Source organism: Salvelinus alpinus, chromosome 8 (genome assembly GCF_045679555.1).
Source record: "Salvelinus alpinus chromosome 8, SLU_Salpinus.1, whole genome shotgun sequence".
In the NCBI taxonomy this organism is placed as follows: Eukaryota; Metazoa; Chordata; class Actinopteri; order Salmoniformes; family Salmonidae; genus Salvelinus; species Salvelinus alpinus.
This window is the reverse complement of record NC_092093.1, coordinates 67,427,693-67,445,662: the sequence shown is the minus strand read 5'-3', so window position 1 is coordinate 67,445,662 and position 17,970 is coordinate 67,427,693. Positions and strand designations below refer to the sequence as shown.

The window sequence follows — 17,970 nt, the reverse complement described above, 5'->3', positions numbered from 1 at the left end:
TATGGGGTATTGTGTGTAGATTGATGAGGAAAATGTTGTATTAAACCATTTTAGAATAAGCCTGTAACTTAACAATGTAAAAAAAGTCAAGGGGTCTGAATACTTTCCAAATGCACTGTAGAGAGATATATATATATATATATAAAATAGTAATTGCATAAGTATTCAGCTTCCTGAGTCCATACATGTTAGAAACACCTTTGGCAGCAATTACAGCTGTTAGTCTTCTTGGGTAAGTCTCAAAGAGCTTTGCACACCTGGATTGTGTAATATTTGCCTATTATTCTTTTTTAAATTCTTCAAGCTCTGTCAATGTTGGGGGTCATGGCTAGAGATAAATGTTCAAGTCCTGCCATAATATTTCAAGCAGATTTAAGTCAAAACTGTAACATGGCCACTTAGGAACATTCACCGTCTTCTTGGTAAGCAAAGAATTTGGAACTTATAATCTCTATAGACAGTTTCATGTCTCAAAAGTGAGTGAGAAGAAAATGTGGTCTGCCTTTTGGTGCCAATTGTGTATCATATTGTGATTGTCTTGTATATATAAGACATTGATTGTTGTCTATATTAGGGGTACGTGAGACAAGGGAGATTTACAGACCATTCAGACCCCTTCCCTTTTTCCACATTTTGTTACGTTACAGCCTTATTCTAAAATTGATTAAATAGATGTTTTCATCATCAATGTACACACAATACCCAATAACGACAAAGCAAAAAAATCTAAAAAAACAAACAAACAACAAAAACAGAAATACCTTATTTACATAAGTATTCAGATCCTTTGCTATGAGACTCAAAATTGAGCTCAGGTGCATCATGTTTCCATTGATCATCCTTGAGGTGTTTCTACAACTTGGAGTCCACCTGTGGTATTCTCATATGCTGTAGCTTAGACCCTATTTTACATTTGAGGTTTTGTGTTGTGCCTGCCATCGGTTGAGACACAACCTGCTCTTGAATACAGGGTGGGTGTCATGTTTGGCTGATAAATGTACGAAAATGTGAATAACATTTACATTTTGACTTTCAAAAAGGTACCACAATATGGTGTGAGGTCCGCACCTATTGAATAGGAAACCTATTGAAAATCATAGAAATATAGATTATAGAATAGACATGACCACTTAAGTTGACATTCGACGGTGGGAGGACCGGCAGCCTTTTTTGTGGTTGTAATTAGATGTACAAATTATTATTTCATTTCAATGGTGTACCAGCTAAATTGCAGTGGTCTGAAGGGATAGGTCCACTCTGTTAATTATATTTCTATAATTATATTTCTATGATTGAAATGCCACCCACCCTGTATTCAAGAGCATGCTGTGTCTCAACGGATGTCGGGCACGAAACAAAAACCACTGATGATGTAAAGTAGGCTCTAAGCTATACGCTAATATGAAGAAGGAAGAAAAAAAATCGGAGACTACGCATTTTTAGATAATTCAAGTAAAAATAAACATCTGAAATAAAATAGTTTAACAACCCTGTTTAAGCTTTTAAATGATATCTAACTCAACCGTTTATATTTTCCAGTGATGAAGACATAGATTTCTCATGGTACGGTGGAGTATGCAAAATGGGTCAACTTTGAGCACCTCTATCCCCTGAATGTTTTTGCATTCAGGTCGAAAAAGTAACTTTCTGACTACTTCTTCCATGGGCAAACATGCATTGAAAGTTTTGTTTAAATCAAAAGGGATGCTGTCAAGAAGTTATTGAATTCATACAGATTTACCCTATAATGGGGGATCTTTTTTATTTATTTTTTTAAACAATGCCTGCAGTTCAGCATTCGGCCTTGAACTTTGTGGCTTCAATGCGACGGGTCAGTCGTTCACCCCTGGTTTACGCTCCATACCACTCTCCATTACACAGTCTACAAATAGCCACAAAGCCCTGTAAGAGTACACCCTGTCCTGCATCAGACTGCCTCTATTGATCATAGCCAGGACAGAGGTCATCACCACCATCACTGTATCCACTGGTTTCATAACCTAGAGTCCATTATGCAACATCCCTGTTCCTACTGTTACCTCAAAGCCTGAAGGGTATACTACTAAGAAGGATCAATGAGTTAGCCTGCTAACTTGCCTGAATATTCTAGAAATAACTCATTTAAAAAAAGAAGATAAGTAGACCATGCCCATTTCAGGCTTAACTCAACAATCAAAAACACAAAGAAGTTCAGCTTCCTTCATGAACCAGAAAGTAAATAGTTATTTCTGGTTGTTTATCAAAGTTGGTGGGCTAACTCATTGAGTTCCTAGTATACCCCTCTGCTGCAGTTCAGTTAATTTAACCCCCTGTCGCATAACACAAAACACTCATCCATCACCCTATTTGCGGGATCAAGACTTTTTGCAAGAGAGATTATGCCTATTTAGCTAAATGTTCCACATTACCAGTAATCGCTACAGGGATTGAATAGGGCTACATTTCTATGGCAATTCTACTGCATAACACACGATATTGACTCATCTGGTCCTGCTCAGGTACTTAAATCACTTAGCCTACACCACTTATCTTCAGCACAGACACGTCATGAGGCGACACACCCCTTTCAGGTTTTATGACGTCAATCTCTGACAGAGGTGTCTATCATTGTGGTTTTGGTTTGTGTGTGTTTGGTAGAAAAACAGATTGATAGGTTGTGTGTGCCTTCAGAAAGTATTCAGACCCCTTGACTTTAACCACATTTTGTTACGTTACAGCCTTCACCTAAAAATGATTTTTCTGCATCCTGTTTCCATTGATAATCCTTGAGATGTTTCTACAGCTCTGTCAGAATGACCATCAGATTCTTGGTCACGTACCTGACCAAGGCCCTTCTCCACCGATTGCTCAGTTTGGTCAGGCGGCCAGCTCTAGGAATAGTCTTGGTGGTTCCAAACTTCTTCCATTTTTTTTTTTTTACAGTATTTTTATTGGAATTTCACAATTTTCACCCATATTAAAGAGATACAACAACAGAGACAAGGCAAAAAATTATAATAATAATAAAAAAATACGGCACCCGCCTACACATATCTGCGCATACATATATATATACACATATACCTATACCCACATACGCACACCACTTTCCTATCCCCGCTTCTCTCACCCTATCCCCATCATTGCGTCTCTCAATACATACATTTTAAACAAACTTACAAACAGAGATTAAACAAAAAAGCTCGGTTTAAACTAAGAAGTTAGGTTCCACACATGGAACATACAGTGTAGTTCTGAATACATAGATCACCACCATTCTAAGAGAATCCTTGCAGCATAATAGCTGATACCTCAGGTTCTAGGTAATTTAGATAGGGTTCCCACACTTTGTAGAACTGATCTGTTTTAGAATGCAATGTACATGTCAGATATTCCAGAGGCACCCATTCAAAAAGTATCTTATGCCAATCTTTAATAGAAGGAACCTTATCACTAATCCACCGTAAAAGGATGTTTTTCCTTGCAGCAAAGGTAAGGATGTTATAAAGCCTCCTCTTACTCACAGAAGTAACATGCCTACTAGGGAGACCCAACAGTAAAGAAACTGGGTCCAATTCTAGATCAACCCCTAGGATCTTTTCAATTTCTTGCAGAACACCAGACCAGTATCTTTGTATTTTGGTACATGACCATAAACAATGTGTTAGGGTGCCTGTATCAGTTTTGCATTTAAGACACTGAGGAGAAGAGGAAGAGGGGCTAAAGGCATGTCTGCGATTTGGGGATATATGCAATCGGTGTATTATTCTTAATTGGATTGCTCTAGTACGATTACATATAGATATTGTTTTTGCATATCTCCAAATGTCCTCCCACATCTCTTCGTCAATAGTCACAGACAATTCTTTCTCCCACACTTGTTTCACCCTCTGTGTATCGACAGCAGGAAAGGACCTTAAAGCATCATAAAACAGACATTTTCCTTTGTGGAAAGAAAAGCATTCTCTCAATGACAGACATATCAGGGTTACCAATTAAGGTGGTGCTCTTCACAATATAATGTCTTACTTGTAGGAAGCGGAAAAAGTCCTGCTTTGGGAGTCGGTATTTCTCCACCATCTGCTCAAATGACAATAGAATCTTATCAGCAAATAAGTCATTTAGTCTGCGTATGCCCTTATTAAGACAAGAGTTAAAGCCAGCATCCAGCAATCCTGGACCAAAATCTGGGTTGTTAAGAATTGGGGTAAGAGCAGAGGTCAGTTTGGACCTTCCCAGGAAGCGCCGAACTGACCTCCACACCTTGAGTGTGTTAAGTGTAATAGGATTATTGCAGTGATCTTCTACAGACTTGAAACTTCTGAAAAATAAAAGATCCTGTAAGGGGTATTTTGAAAGAGAAGTCTCAATGTCTAACCAAATAGAGGAGTCATCGTTTGTGATCCAATCAGAAATATAACATAGGTGGGCACACCACTGATAGAACCTGATATTGGGCAGATCCAAGCCCCCCATAGAACTTGGCAGCTGCAATATTGCCATCTTAAGCCTTGGCTTGCGTTTACTCCATATGAAGGAACTTAGCCATCCATTTACATCCTTTATTACCTTATTGGAGAGTAATACTGGGATCATTTGGATTGGGTAAAGTAGTCTAGGTAAAATGTTCATTTTCAAGAGGGATATTCTACCCAACCAAGAAATCGGGAGAGAGTTCCAGCGCTCCAGATCCTGTCTTACTGTATCAAACAAGGGAACAAAATTGGCTTTGTACATTTGCTGGAATTTAGGAGTTACAAATATACCCAGATACGTAAAGCCTGAGGGAGACCATTTAAAAGGGAAGGGGGGAGAAGTATTAGGTACAGAGTGAAGGCTACCAAGTGGCATAGCCTCTGATTTAGTTAAGTTAATCTTGTAGCCTGAGAATTCGCTGAATAATTGAATAATATTAATAAGAGATGTAGTTGAGGTCTCGGGATTAGAGATGAATATCAGGACATCATCAGCATACAAGCTTATTTTATGGTGAACATCACCAATGAGCAGCCCCTGTATAGCAGGCGTTACCCTGATGGCCTCAGCCAGTGGTTCCATAGCGAGTGCAAATAGGAGGGGGGACAAAGGGCAGCCCTGTCTGGTACCTCTGTATATAGAGAAGCTATTTGACCTTAGCCCATTAGTAAGGACAGCAGCCTGAGGATCCTCATATAAAACTTTCACCCATTTTATAAAGTTGTCCCCTAGACCAAATTTATTTAGAGCAAAGAGTAGGTAAGACCACTCCACACGATCAAATGCTTTCTCAGCATCTAGGGAGAGCACAAGACCATCCCTAGCACTTTGTTGGTAGGCTTGAATTACATTAAGAAGCCGCCTGACATTGTTGCACGACTTACGGCCCTTAATGAAGCCAGTTTGGTCTCCTTTCACAATTAGTGGCAGTGAGTCCTCTAATCTTGTGGCTAGAATTTTAGAAAGTAATTTTCTATCCACATTCAGAAGGGAAATTGGTCTGTACGAGGAACAAGACTCTGGACATTTTCCCTTTTTGAGAATAAGTGATATGTTGGCTTCCCTCAGCGTTTGAGGGAGCTGGTCATTTGAAAATGAGTGGTTAAACATATCACGCAATGGCTCAAGGATCAGGCCATGAAACTCTTTATAGAATTCACTACCAAACCCGTCTGGTCCTGGGGCCTTACCGTTTTGCAGATTCTTAATTGCGAACATTATCTCTTCCTCGGTAATAGGGGCATTAAGGAGAGACCTCTGGTCTTCGGAGATAGTAGGGAGCTCAATCTTAGAAAAGAAATTCTCCATTAATTTGGGTGCGTCATTTGGCAGTTCTGAGGCATAAAGATTTGCATAAAATTTCTTAAATGAGTCATTTATCAATTTATTTTCATATAACTGATTGCCATCCGAATCAGTAATAGTAGCAATTGACTGTGAGTCAGCTCTCTTTTTAGCTAAGTACGCCAAGTACTTTCCTGGCTTATCGCCATGTTCGTATAGCTTTTGCCTGACAAATCCCATTTTCTTTTCAGCGTCCTGTGTTAGGAGAGAGTCCAACGTTGATCTAAGAACTGATATTTCCTTTAATAGGGCAGGAGTGGGAGTTTTAATGTAGTCCTTCTCTTTAGTTCCTAATTCACCCTCTAACCTTTTTTGCTTTTTACGCTTTTTCCGCCTCTTAGTGGCTGTGTATGACATAATCAGACCCCTGGCGTACGCTTTACAGGTTTCCCAAAGGAGCGAGGGATTATCTGTTGATTGAGAGTTAATAGAGAAAAATGCTTTAAACTCTGTAATAAAATATGATGTGAACGTATGGTCTTTAAGGATGGTTGTATTCAACCTCCAATGTCTTGACAGATTGAATGCCCCGTTGAGTTTTATGTCCAGGATCACCTCCGCATGATCAGATATGACTATGCTTCCTATCCTAGCAGATAAAACAGACTGCAAAGACGTCCTGGGCATAAAAAAGTAATCTATTCTAGTCTGACATCCATGAGGTGCAGAGAAAAAAGTGAACTCTCTGTTGGAGGGGTGAAAAGTTCTCCAAACATCAGCATACCCCAGATCATCACAAATAACTTTAAGTGACTTAGCTCGAGGGGAGAGTGAAGCTATACCGCTGGGAAACTTATCAATAAGGGGGTTCAACAAACAATTAAAATCTCCTCCAACCACTGCAGTGTCTGAGTTTAATTCTGAAAAGTCTAGAAATACCTTGGTGAGGAAATCAGGGGGGTGGGCAGGGGGGAAGTAAATATTCATTATGGAGATGCTCTGCCCTTGTAAAGTACCATTAATTATAACAAAGCGACCAGATTTATCTTTCACACAATTCAAGACCTTAAGTGGTAAGTTCTTTTTCACAAGAATTGCTACACCTCTACTTCTGGATGTAAATGATGAGAAAAACACTTGACCAAACCCCCCTTGTTGTAATTTCAGATGTTCCTTATCATCCAAATGAGTTTCTTGCAACAGGGCAATATCAACATTTTCTTTTTTCAAAAAAGACAGTACCTTCTTCCTTTTAATGGGATTATGGCTCCCTCTAATGTTCCATGTACATACACGCAGTGTATTACCTGCCATTGCACTTTGACCGTTTCATATTCAGACTGAATCCCACTGTAAAAATGGGGTGGTACCTTTTTCCATGTGTTGAACTCTCTTCTATCTCACCGAGCATAAACAAACGATATGAACCCTGAACTCTAACTATACTAAACCCAAAAATTAAACATGTAAAGATCCAAAAGGGGGTTTTCCCACTAGCTAACATGCAGGGGATTTCAACTTTCCAATGTAGACTCTTAAGTCTGCATTGCCACTCAATAGCCTCGTCCTTTATACATATGAAAATGAAAATCAATATATGAAGATTGAGGCTCTTCCACCTAAAACCAAGCCTGGGCACCAATATAGATTCACCCATATCTCAGCCTGAGCTATAGCGGCAGTTACTTTAGCAAGAAAAATAATAAAAATACGAATATTACTGAACCGGAGCATGTGAGAGCTCACACCACTGTTTCATGATCAGGTTCAAATAAGATAATAAAGTTATCCAATGCTGCGGCGGCGCAGCTTAAAGTTATTTACCCGAGAGAGTCAATAAACGCAGCAGCCTCTTCAGGTGTGGAGAATTTCTTAGGCGATCCGTTGACCATAATCTTCAATGTGGCCGGGTACAACAGTGCGTAGTCCATCTTCATTCTCCTGAGTCGAGCCTTCGCCTCATCAAACCCTTTGCGTCTTCGTACAACCGCTGTGGAGTAATCATTGAAGAATGAGACCTTTGGACCTTTACGTTGACTACCGTCAGAGCCGATATTTCTAGCCGCATCCATAACGCGCTGCTTGTCGGTGAAGTTGTGGAACTTTATAACCACTGGCCGTGGGCGCTGGTTGGGACCGGGTATCGGTGCTTGAGAGCGATGAGCTCTGTCCAGCTTCACACGACCAGCCTTAGTGTCCATTTGTAAGTAGTCAGGGATCCATTCCTCAAAAAATTTTACTGAACGTGTCCCTTCAGAATTTTCCGGGAGTCCCACAACACGAATATTGCATCTGCGTCCTCGATTATCCAAGTCGTCAATGTGCTCCGCCATTTCGCGCACCTGTTTCTCAAGTGCTTTCATCTTAGTGTCCATAGATGTAGTTGAGGCTTCCACTGTAGCGATTCTTCCTTCCGCCTCATCGACACGTTTGACCACCCTCTGTAATTCAGCTGAATGGCCTGCTATTGCTTCCAAGACCGTTCTTATCTTAACATCGATCACTTTAGTAATGTTGTCCGTCATCTTTTGAATCACCAGGTCCATTGTGCCTGGATCCGCAACGGTGCTAGCCTCGCTAACGTAAGCTAGCTCCTCCTGCACATCTACAGGGATGGTGGTTTTGGTCGAGTTCTTAGTAGCTCTGCTGGGCATGTTGTCGGAGATTTTTGAGAAATAACCGTCAAGACTCATTGCAGGATAACTTATTTAGCCAATTCTACCACTTTTTCAAGCTAGGAGATTAATGAAAGAATATAAATTTACGAATGCCACGGGAGCTCGCTGAAACACAGTGTTCTCTCTACGGCGCCATTTTGTCCCCCAAAACTTCTTCCATTTAAGAATGATGGAGGCCACTGTGTTCTTGGGGACCTTCAAAGCTGCAGAAATATTTTGGTACCCTTCCCCAGATCTGTGCCCTCGACACAATCCTGTCTCTGAGCTCTATTGACAATTCCTTTGACCTCATGGCTTGGTTTTTGCTCTGACATACACTGTCAACTGTGGGACCTTATATAGACAGGTGTGTGCCTTTCCAAATCATGTCCAATAAATTGAAATTACCACAGGTGGACTCCAATCAAGTTGTAGAACCATCTTGGAAAACAGGATGCACCTGAGCTCAATTTTGAGTCTCATATTAAAAGGATCTGAATACTTATGTAAATAAGGTATTTCTGATTTTAATATATTTGCAAAAATTTCTAAAAACCTGTTTTCGCTTTGTCATTATGGGGTATTGTGTGTAGATTGCTGAGGATAAAAACATGTTTTAATAAATTCTTTAATAAGGCTGTAACGTAACAAAATGTGGAAAAAGTCAAGGGCTCTGAACACTTTCCCAAAGGCACTGTATAATATATATATATATTAGTACCAGTCAAAGGTTTGGACACCTACTCATTCAAGGGTTTTTCTTTGTATTATTTTCTACATTGTGGAAAATCAAAACTGTGAAATAACACAGATGGAATCATGTAGTAACCAAAAAAGTGTTAAACAAATCAAAATATATTTTATATTTGAGATTGTTCAAAGTAGCCACCCTTTGCCTTGATGACAGCTTTGCACACTCTTGGCATTCTCTCAACCAGCTTCATGAGGTAGCCTACATGAGGTCACCTGGAATGCATTTCAATTAACAGGTGTGCCTTGTTAAAAGTTCATTTGCAGAATTTATTTTCTTCTTAATGAGTTTGAGCCAATCAGTTGTGTTGTGACAAGGTATGGGTGGTATACAGAAGATAACCTTATACAAATACATATTATGGCAAGAACAACTCAAATAAGCTAAGAGAAAAGATAGTCTATCATTACTTTAAGACATGAAGGTCAGTCAATACGGAACATTTGAAGAACTTTGAAAGTTTCTTCAAGTGCAGATGCAAAAACCACCAAGAGCTATGATAAAACAGGCTTTCATGAGGACCGCCACAGGAAAAGAAGACCCAGAGTTACCTCTGCTGCAGAGGATAAGTTCCATAGAGTTACCAGCCTCAGAAATTGCAGCCCAAATAAATGCTTCACATAGTTCAAGTAACAGACACATCTCAACATCAACTGTTCAGAAGAGACTGCGTGAATCAGGCCTTCATGGTTGAATTGCTGCAAAGAAACCACTACTAAAGAAGACCAATAAGAAGAAGAGACTTGCTTGGGCCAAGAAACACGAGCAATGGACATTAGACCGGTGGAAATCTGTCCTTTCACCTGATGAGTTCAAATTTGAGATTTTTGATTCCAACAGCCGTGTCCTTTTGAGACGTAGAGTAGTGGAACGGATGATCTCCGCATGTGTGGTTCCCACCGTGAAGCATGGAGGAGGAGATGTGATAGAGTGATAGTTGGTGAGTCATAGTTGGTGAGTCAGTGATTTATTTAGAATTCAAGGCACACTTAACCAGTATGGCTACAACAGAATTCTGCACCTTGCGCAAACCAGATAGGATAACATATCGCTGCAGAATTCTGTTGTAGCCATACTGGTTAAGTGTGCCTTGAATTCTAAATAAATCACTGACTGTCACCAGCAAAACGATCATTTGTTTTTCAACAGGACAACGACCCAACACACTTCCAGGCTGTGTAAAGGCTATTTGACCAATAAGGAGAGTGATGGAGTGCTGCATCAATGACCTGGCCTCCACAATCACCCGACCTCAACCAAATTGAGATGGTTTGGGATGAGTTGGACCGCAGAGTGAAGGAAAAGCAGCCAACGAGTGCTCAGCATATGTGGGAACTCCTTCAAGACTGTTGGAAAAGCATACCAGGTGAAGCTGGTTGAGAGAATGCCAAGCATGTGCAAAGCTGTCATCAAGGCAAAGGGTGGCTACTTCGAAGAATCTAAAATATATTTTGATTTGTTTAACACTTTTTTGGTTACTACATGATTCCAAGTGTTATTTCATAGTTTTGATGTCTTCACTATTATTCTACAATGTAGAAAATAGTAAAAATAAAGAAAAACCCTTGAATGAGTAGGTGTTCTAAAACTTTTGACTGGTAGTGTATGTACTACGATAGCGAAGTTAACTTGTGTTTTGACCCACATTGCTAATGTATCTGATAACAGAGCAGTGACAGTTTATTTTCCTGCCTTGTGACAGACACAGAACCGGAAGGGCTGGAGCTCCAGATAGATAGTTTTGATGTCTTCGCTATTAGGTGTAGGTGTCCAAACGTTTGACTGGTACTGTATATTTTGTTTAAGTTCAGTTGACCATCTTATTCTGACAGTCTGTTGTTTATCTCTGTGTTTACATATCAGTGCCCTCAGCCTTGACATATGTTGTTATTGCAGCTCCCACAGAGCCCCAAAGTGTTAATCTTGCCTTCTAAAATAGAGCCTCTTAACCCCATCAGAAATACACCCCTGAGTAGAGGGGGGGGGGGGGGGGGGGGGGGGGGGGCGCTATGTACTTGCAGTTCACACACAAGCCTCCTAATGGCCAGTACACCCTGTTAAATGTTGAACCTCTGTTAGTCATGGAACAGTATTGCAGGCTTTACAGAACACTTTGTGCCATGTGATTAGATATGAGGTCAATTGATCTACTGACGCTGCTGGTCCAGTGCTGTGATGGTAAATACCTGCCCAGGATGTGAGACTCTCCCGTTTCAACACAAAGTTGAGAGCCCAGAGCTTCCAAACTGCTGTTCTCTAACAGTTTCATTGCTGCCTGTGAGAAGAAAGGGAAATGTTAAAATAGACAGTCCATCGGACATTCAATAATACTTGTTGACTGCTTCCTAAGAGGTGTATCAAATATATTTTATCCCTATGGTGTAGTTATTGATCTACTTGGTTGGCTCAGACCAGGCCAATCAAATTTTGCCCAGAAAAGTATGTTAGCAGAAAATGGTCTGAATTCCACTAGTGCTGAGCGATTAACCAAAATGGTGCTTATTTTTTTTGTTTTTAAACAACTAATTGACTGACTTCGGATCAATTATTGGAATTCCATTTGTTTTTTTTCTGTTAACTCAACTCGCAAATCACAAAATGTTGAATTTAAAAATTACAAATATTAAATTGCTTTGTCATTATGAGTTATTGTGAGTAGATTGATGAGGAACATTTTAGAATAAGGCTGTAACGGAACAAAATGTGGAAAAAGGGAAGGGGTCTGAATACTTTCCGAATGCACATTTATTTTATTTAACTAGGCAAGTCAGTTAAGAACAAATTCTTATTTACAATGACGGCCTACCCCGGACGACACTGGGCCAATTGTGCGCTGCCCAATGGGACTCCCAATCACAGCCGGATGTAATGCAGCCTGGATTCAAACCAGGGACTGCAATGACGCCTCTTGCACTGAGATGCAGTGCCTTAGACCACCTCACCACCCAGGAGTATGCATATAGTGCATTCGGGAAGTATTCAGACCCCTTGAACTACAAAATAGTGATTTTCTCAGACAGCAGCTCTACAAAGATGACATGATAACTTCCAATGAAATAATAGTAATCAAATAAAACAAATGTAATATACACAACAACAAAAATATGTAATATTTTAAAAAAATGAATCGAAACCGAAATCGTGATGATTTTTTAATATTCGAATCGACCTCAAAAAGCATTAATCGCTCAGCACTAGATTCCACAGACCCATTAATGAGTATACACATCATTGGAGACACCCCGTATGGGGGAAACATATAGAAAGAAGGTAAACAAAAAGTAAAGTCCCAAAACGACCAACCCCTTTCTTTCTTACTAGATAACGTTAATCCCCTCCCCCACAAAAAAACTCTGTTACTATCTAGGTAGCTAATGTACACAATCCTTCTTACCAAAGTCAAAGATAATGTCAGCACTCTTTGTGGAACTGAAACGTCTTCACCAATTTCACTCGCAATGTTTCTTTGGCAATGATGCAAAACAGATCTGTTGTTGTCTGCCCAGCCAAATTAGCTAGTATGTTAGCGTAGCACTTTCGGTCCGTGATTTCAATTCGTCAGACTAAGGTTACCTACTAACGTTAGTTCCTAAAATTCAGCAATTTAAAAATATGCACGTTCGAAATTGATTTATCGTACAACCTTTTATCGAAAAACTGCTTCTGCCGATTAAATGAGACGACATTAAATCCAAATATCCGTCTGATTTGGATTTCAACGGCATCCCTTTTGACCAATTTAATTTGACAGAGATTAGCTAGCTAACGTTAGTACGGTTTCTGTCCGATCAAATCGCCTTTTCTAACCGACTGTCACTTCTATCTATTTCGTTATGTCCCTGTGCTATTTGTCGTTAGCCAGACCGATTACTTGAAAGTTAAACACAACAGTAACGATGAAAACCGAATAAATCCACTGTACTCGACCCGGTCCGTCTATCGTCCGTTCATTTGTTATTTGAGTCAAAAGACTACAGAGAATAAATGGACTCATTTTCGTTTTTGGTTTCTGAATTTGAAAATCTAAAATGGACTTGTTTCTCATTTATTGTGTAAAAAACGGGACATGGAATTACAGAAAACAAATAACAAATTTTATTCTATTTTAATTTCGTGCCAATAGAACAAACTCAACAACTGAACAAAGTTGGCTTGCACTAGCTAGCAGTCTGGCGAGCTAGCCCTACCTGGCTACTGGCTGTAGTCATACTAGCTAGTGTAAGTAAGTTAGTCCCTTCACACGCTACAAGATGAATGCCCAGACAGAGTTACCTGCTGAAGAAAGGTGAGAATTCTCCATTACTTTTAGTCGCTAACTTAGCTAGACTTTCTGCTTATTGACTGAGTAATAATGAACTGCAGTTACTATGTGGCACTTTTACCCATCTGGCATTTTGTATAGCTAACTTAGCAATTGTTACACATGCAACAATATCAATTTAAGCTAGTCAGTGCTGATGTGTGTGCTTACATCAGCCAATACAGTAAATAAAAATGTGCCTTTAAATTGGTATGGGTATACTTCACAAACATCCTTTCCTGCTCACTGAAAGGCAGATGTAGGCTACACTCTTCAGTTGTGAACACGACTATTGCTACAACAATTGGCCTACTTCTCAGAATGTATACATACGTCCTGTCTGGATGATCAATGATTTTGATCCGGTCTGATATTACTTGATTACTGATTCCTCGCTCTCTCACACTCACACATGACCTTTCACATAGTTCAGTCACTCAGCCCTATACAGTGGACGTGATACTCTCAAGGTCCTGCACTACTGCCTCCTACAACACCATGATGAGAAGCAATAAGCCTGGCCCCATGACTGTAAATCAGCATATTTCGCTAACCCTGCTGTACCCTACTGTGCTGAAACAATATGACTCTAGAACAGTTTGACACTATTTTAAATAGAACGCTCAACAGTGATTATTGATCTTGTGCCCTCTCTCTGTCTCTTTCTTTCTTTCTTGACCATCTTTCTTGGTTGATGGCACCTGCAAGCCTGTTTGAGGGACAACTGGACAGAATGCTTGGACTTCATCTGAGACCTTCATCTCCTTCCCCATCCTTCAAGGAAAGCTTTTCTTTACATTTCCTGTTAGGCATGATGCAGGTGTGTCTCTCCATCTCTCTCATGTCATGTGGTATTACCTATAGATGACTACTAGACACTTTCAAGTTGTTTGCCTGTGAATGGCTGTCCACATCAGGCTATTTACAGTGCATTTGGAAAGTATTCAGACCCCTTCCCTTTTTCCACATTTTGTTACATTACAGCCTTATTCTAAAATGTTCCTCAATCTACACACTGTGACAAATCGAAAACAGATTTTTTTTTAAATGTTTGCAAATGTATTAAAAATAAAAAACAGAAATATCTGATTTACATAAGTAATCAGACCCTTTGCTATGAGACTCGAAATTGAGCTCAGGTGCATCCTGTTTCCATTGATCTTTGAGATGTTTCTACAACTTGATTGGAGTCCACCTGTGGTAAATTCAATTGATTGGACATGATTTGGAAAGGCACACACCTGTCTATATAAGGTCCCACAGCTGAAAGTGCATGTCAGAGCAAAAACCAAGCCATGAGGTCAAAGGAATTGTCCATTGAGCTCTGAGACAGGAGTGTGTTGAGGCACAGATCTGGGGAAGGGTACCAAAACATTTCCCTAGCATCGAAGGTCCCCAAGAACACAGTGTCCTCCATCATTCTTAAATGGAAGAAGTTTGGAAATATCAAGACTATTCCAAGAGCTGGCCTCACGGCCAAACTGAGCAATCAGGGTAGAAAGGCTTTGTTTAGCGAGGTGACCAAGAACCTGATGGTCACTGGCAGAGCTCCAGAGTTCCTCTGTGGAGATGGGAGAACTTTCCAGAAGGACAACTATCTCTGCTGCAATCCACCAATCAGGGCTTTATGGTAGAGTGGACAGATGGAAGCCACACCTCAGTAAAAGGCACATGACAACCCGCTTGGAATTTTCCAAAAGTCACCTAAAGGACTCTGACCATGAGAAACAAGATTCTCTGGTCTGATGAAACCAAGATTGAACTCTTTGGCTTGAATGCCAAGCGTCACATCTGAAGGAAACCTAGCACCATCCCTACGGTGAAGAATGGTGGTGGCAGCATCATGCTGTAGGGATGTTTTTCAGCGGCAGGGTCTGGGAAACTAGTCAGGATCGAGAGGAAAGATGAACGGAGCAAAGTACAGTGACATTCTTGATGGAAACCTGCTCCAGAGTGCTCAAGACCTCAGACTGGTGCAAAGGTTCACCTTCCAACAGGACAACTACCCTAATCACACAGCCAAGACAACATAGGAGTGGCTTTGGTACAAGTCTCTGAATGTCCTTGAGTGGCCTAGCCAGAGCCCGGACCTGAACCCGATCGAACATCTTTGGAGAGACCTGAAAATAGCTGTGCAGTGACTCTCTCCATCCAACCTGACAGAGCTTGAGAGGATCTTCAGATAAGAATGAGAGAAACTCCCCAAATACAGGTGTGTGAAGCTTGTAGCATGCCCAAGAAGTCTCGAGGCTGTAATCGCTGCCAAAGGTTCTTCAACAAAGTACTGAGTAAAGGGTCTGAATACTTATGTAAATGTGATATTTCCAATACTAAAATAAAAAAATTAACTCAGCAAAAAAAGACGTTCCTTTTTCAGGACCCTGTCTTTCAAAGATAATTTGTAAAAATCCAAATAACTTCACAGATCTTCATTGTAAAGGTTTTAAACACTGTTCAATGAACCATAAACAATTAATGAACATGGACCTGTGGAACGGTCGTTAAGACACTAACAGCTTACAGACGGTAGTCAATCAAGGTCACAGTTATGAAAACTTAGGACACTAAAGAGGCCTTTCTACTGACTGAAAAACACCAAAAGAAAGATGCCCAGGGTCCCTGCTTATCTGCGTGAACGTGCCTTAGTCATGCTGCAAGGAGGCATGAGGACTGCAGATGTGGCCAGGGCAATAAATTGCAATGTCCGTAATGTGAGACGCCTAAGACAGCGCTACAGGGAGACAGGACGGACAGCTGATCATCCTCACAGTGGCAGACCATGTGTAACAATACCTGCACAGGATCGGTACATTTTAACATCACACCTGCGGGACAGGTACAGGATGGCAACAACAACTGTCTGAGTTACACCAGGAATGCACAATCCCTCCATCAGTGCTCAGACTGTCCGCAATAGGCTTAGAGAGGCTGGACTGAAGGCTTGTAGGCCTGTTGCTTCTACACCTGTATTGCTTGCTGTTTGGGGTTTTAGGCTGGGATTCTGTACAGCACTTTGAGATATCAGCTGATGTAAGAAGGGCTATATAAATAAATGTGATTTGATTTGTAAGGCAGGTCCTAACCAGACATCACTGGCAACAACGTCGCCAATGGGCACAAACCCACTGTCGCTGGACCAGACAGGACAGGCAAAAAGTGCTCTAAACTGACAAGTCGCGGTTTTGTCTCAACAGGGGTGATGGTCAGATTCACGTTTATCGTCGAAGGAATGAGCGTTACACAGAGGCCTGTACTCTGGAGCTGGATCGATTTGGAGGTGGAGGGTCCGTCATGGTCTGGGGCGGTGTGTCCAGCCTCATCGGACTGAGCTTGTTGTCATTGCAGGCAATCTCAACACTGTGCGTTACAGGGAAGACATCCTCGTCCCTCATGTGGTACCCTCCCTGCAGGCTCATCCTGACATGGCATGACAATGCCACCAGCCGTACTACTCGTTCTGTGCGTGATTTCCTGCAAGACAGGAATGTCAGTGTTCTGCCATGGCCAGCGAAGAGCCCGGATCTCAATGCTATTGAGCACGCTATTGAGCACCGATACCTTGTCACAACAGAACTGATTGGCTCAAACGCATTAAGGAAATAAATTCCACAAATTAACTTTTAAGAAGGGACACCTGTTAATTGAAATGCAATCCAGGTGACTACCTCATGAAGCTGGTTGAGAGAATGCCAAGAGTGTACAAAGCTGTCATCAAGGCAAAGTGTAGCTATTTGAAGAATCTCAAATATAAAATCTATTTTGATTTAACACATTTATGGTTACAACATGATTCTATATGTGTTATTTCAAAGTTTTGATGTCTTCACTATTATTCTACAATGTAGAAAATAGTAAAAATAAAGAAAAACCCTTGAATGAGTAGGTGTTCTAAAACTTTTGACCGGTAGTGTACTGTAATTAACACACTTTATTCTTTCCTCACGTCAGTAACAGTTTGTTATGGTATAAAGAATATACAGACAATAGTTCATGTTTAATTTAAGCAATGTTTATTGTACCTATCAATGTTATGGATGAACGCAGTGTTTGTATGTTTCTGTTCCTCTCTCTCCGTCTCTGTAGCTTCCGGGTGTGCTGGGATAAGGACCAGAGCTACAGCAATCGGGCTGGCTTTGTAGTGCCTGTCCCGAATGGCTCGTTTATGGGAATGGGCGTATTGGAAGACACCATGTCAGTAGTGACGGGATTTTTTAAATGTGTTATATTGTATCATTAGAAATGGATTGCAAAGGTGCAATGTATCTAATTCATGATATGTTTAGCTGAGTGAAAATTTAGGCTTGGATGTTGGTATTTGCTTAATTAATTAAAGTGTTTGGTATGTTCTGATGGGAGGGGCTTCCCCTACAAAAGGATCCTCTCTTTCAGTTCAAAGGGGGATTATTTTGATTGAGCTGTTGATGGGGCAGCATTGTTTTTAGCTATCCCATAATGTATACTTTTGTTGGCAGTACTGTTTTCCCCCCCAGAATCACTATGTAAATAAACACCCTTGCACAGAA

The 17,970-nt window shown here is 40.6% G+C and overlaps 1 protein-coding gene and 1 long non-coding RNA gene across 2 annotated transcripts in view; one reads left to right on the top strand and one right to left on the bottom strand.

Moving 5' to 3' along the window:
- Positions 1-13,112, bottom strand: part of LOC139583565 (repressor of RNA polymerase III transcription MAF1 homolog) — a 23,414-nt gene extending 10,302 nt beyond the window's left edge. The window contains exons 1-2 of the mRNA XM_071414785.1: positions 12,542-13,112; positions 11,334-11,422 (exon numbers count right to left, since the gene is read on the bottom strand). Of these exons, the coding sequence (XP_071270886.1) occupies positions 11,334-11,416 (83 nt within the window). The 5' untranslated portion in view covers positions 11,417-11,422; positions 12,542-13,112. The remainder of the gene's footprint in view (positions 1-11,333; positions 11,423-12,541) is intronic.
- Positions 13,084-17,970, top strand: LOC139583566 (uncharacterized). The gene is made up of 3 exons (XR_011676574.1): positions 13,084-13,432; positions 14,156-14,267; positions 17,531-17,970. It is a non-coding gene; the product is annotated as an uncharacterized lncRNA (long non-coding RNA).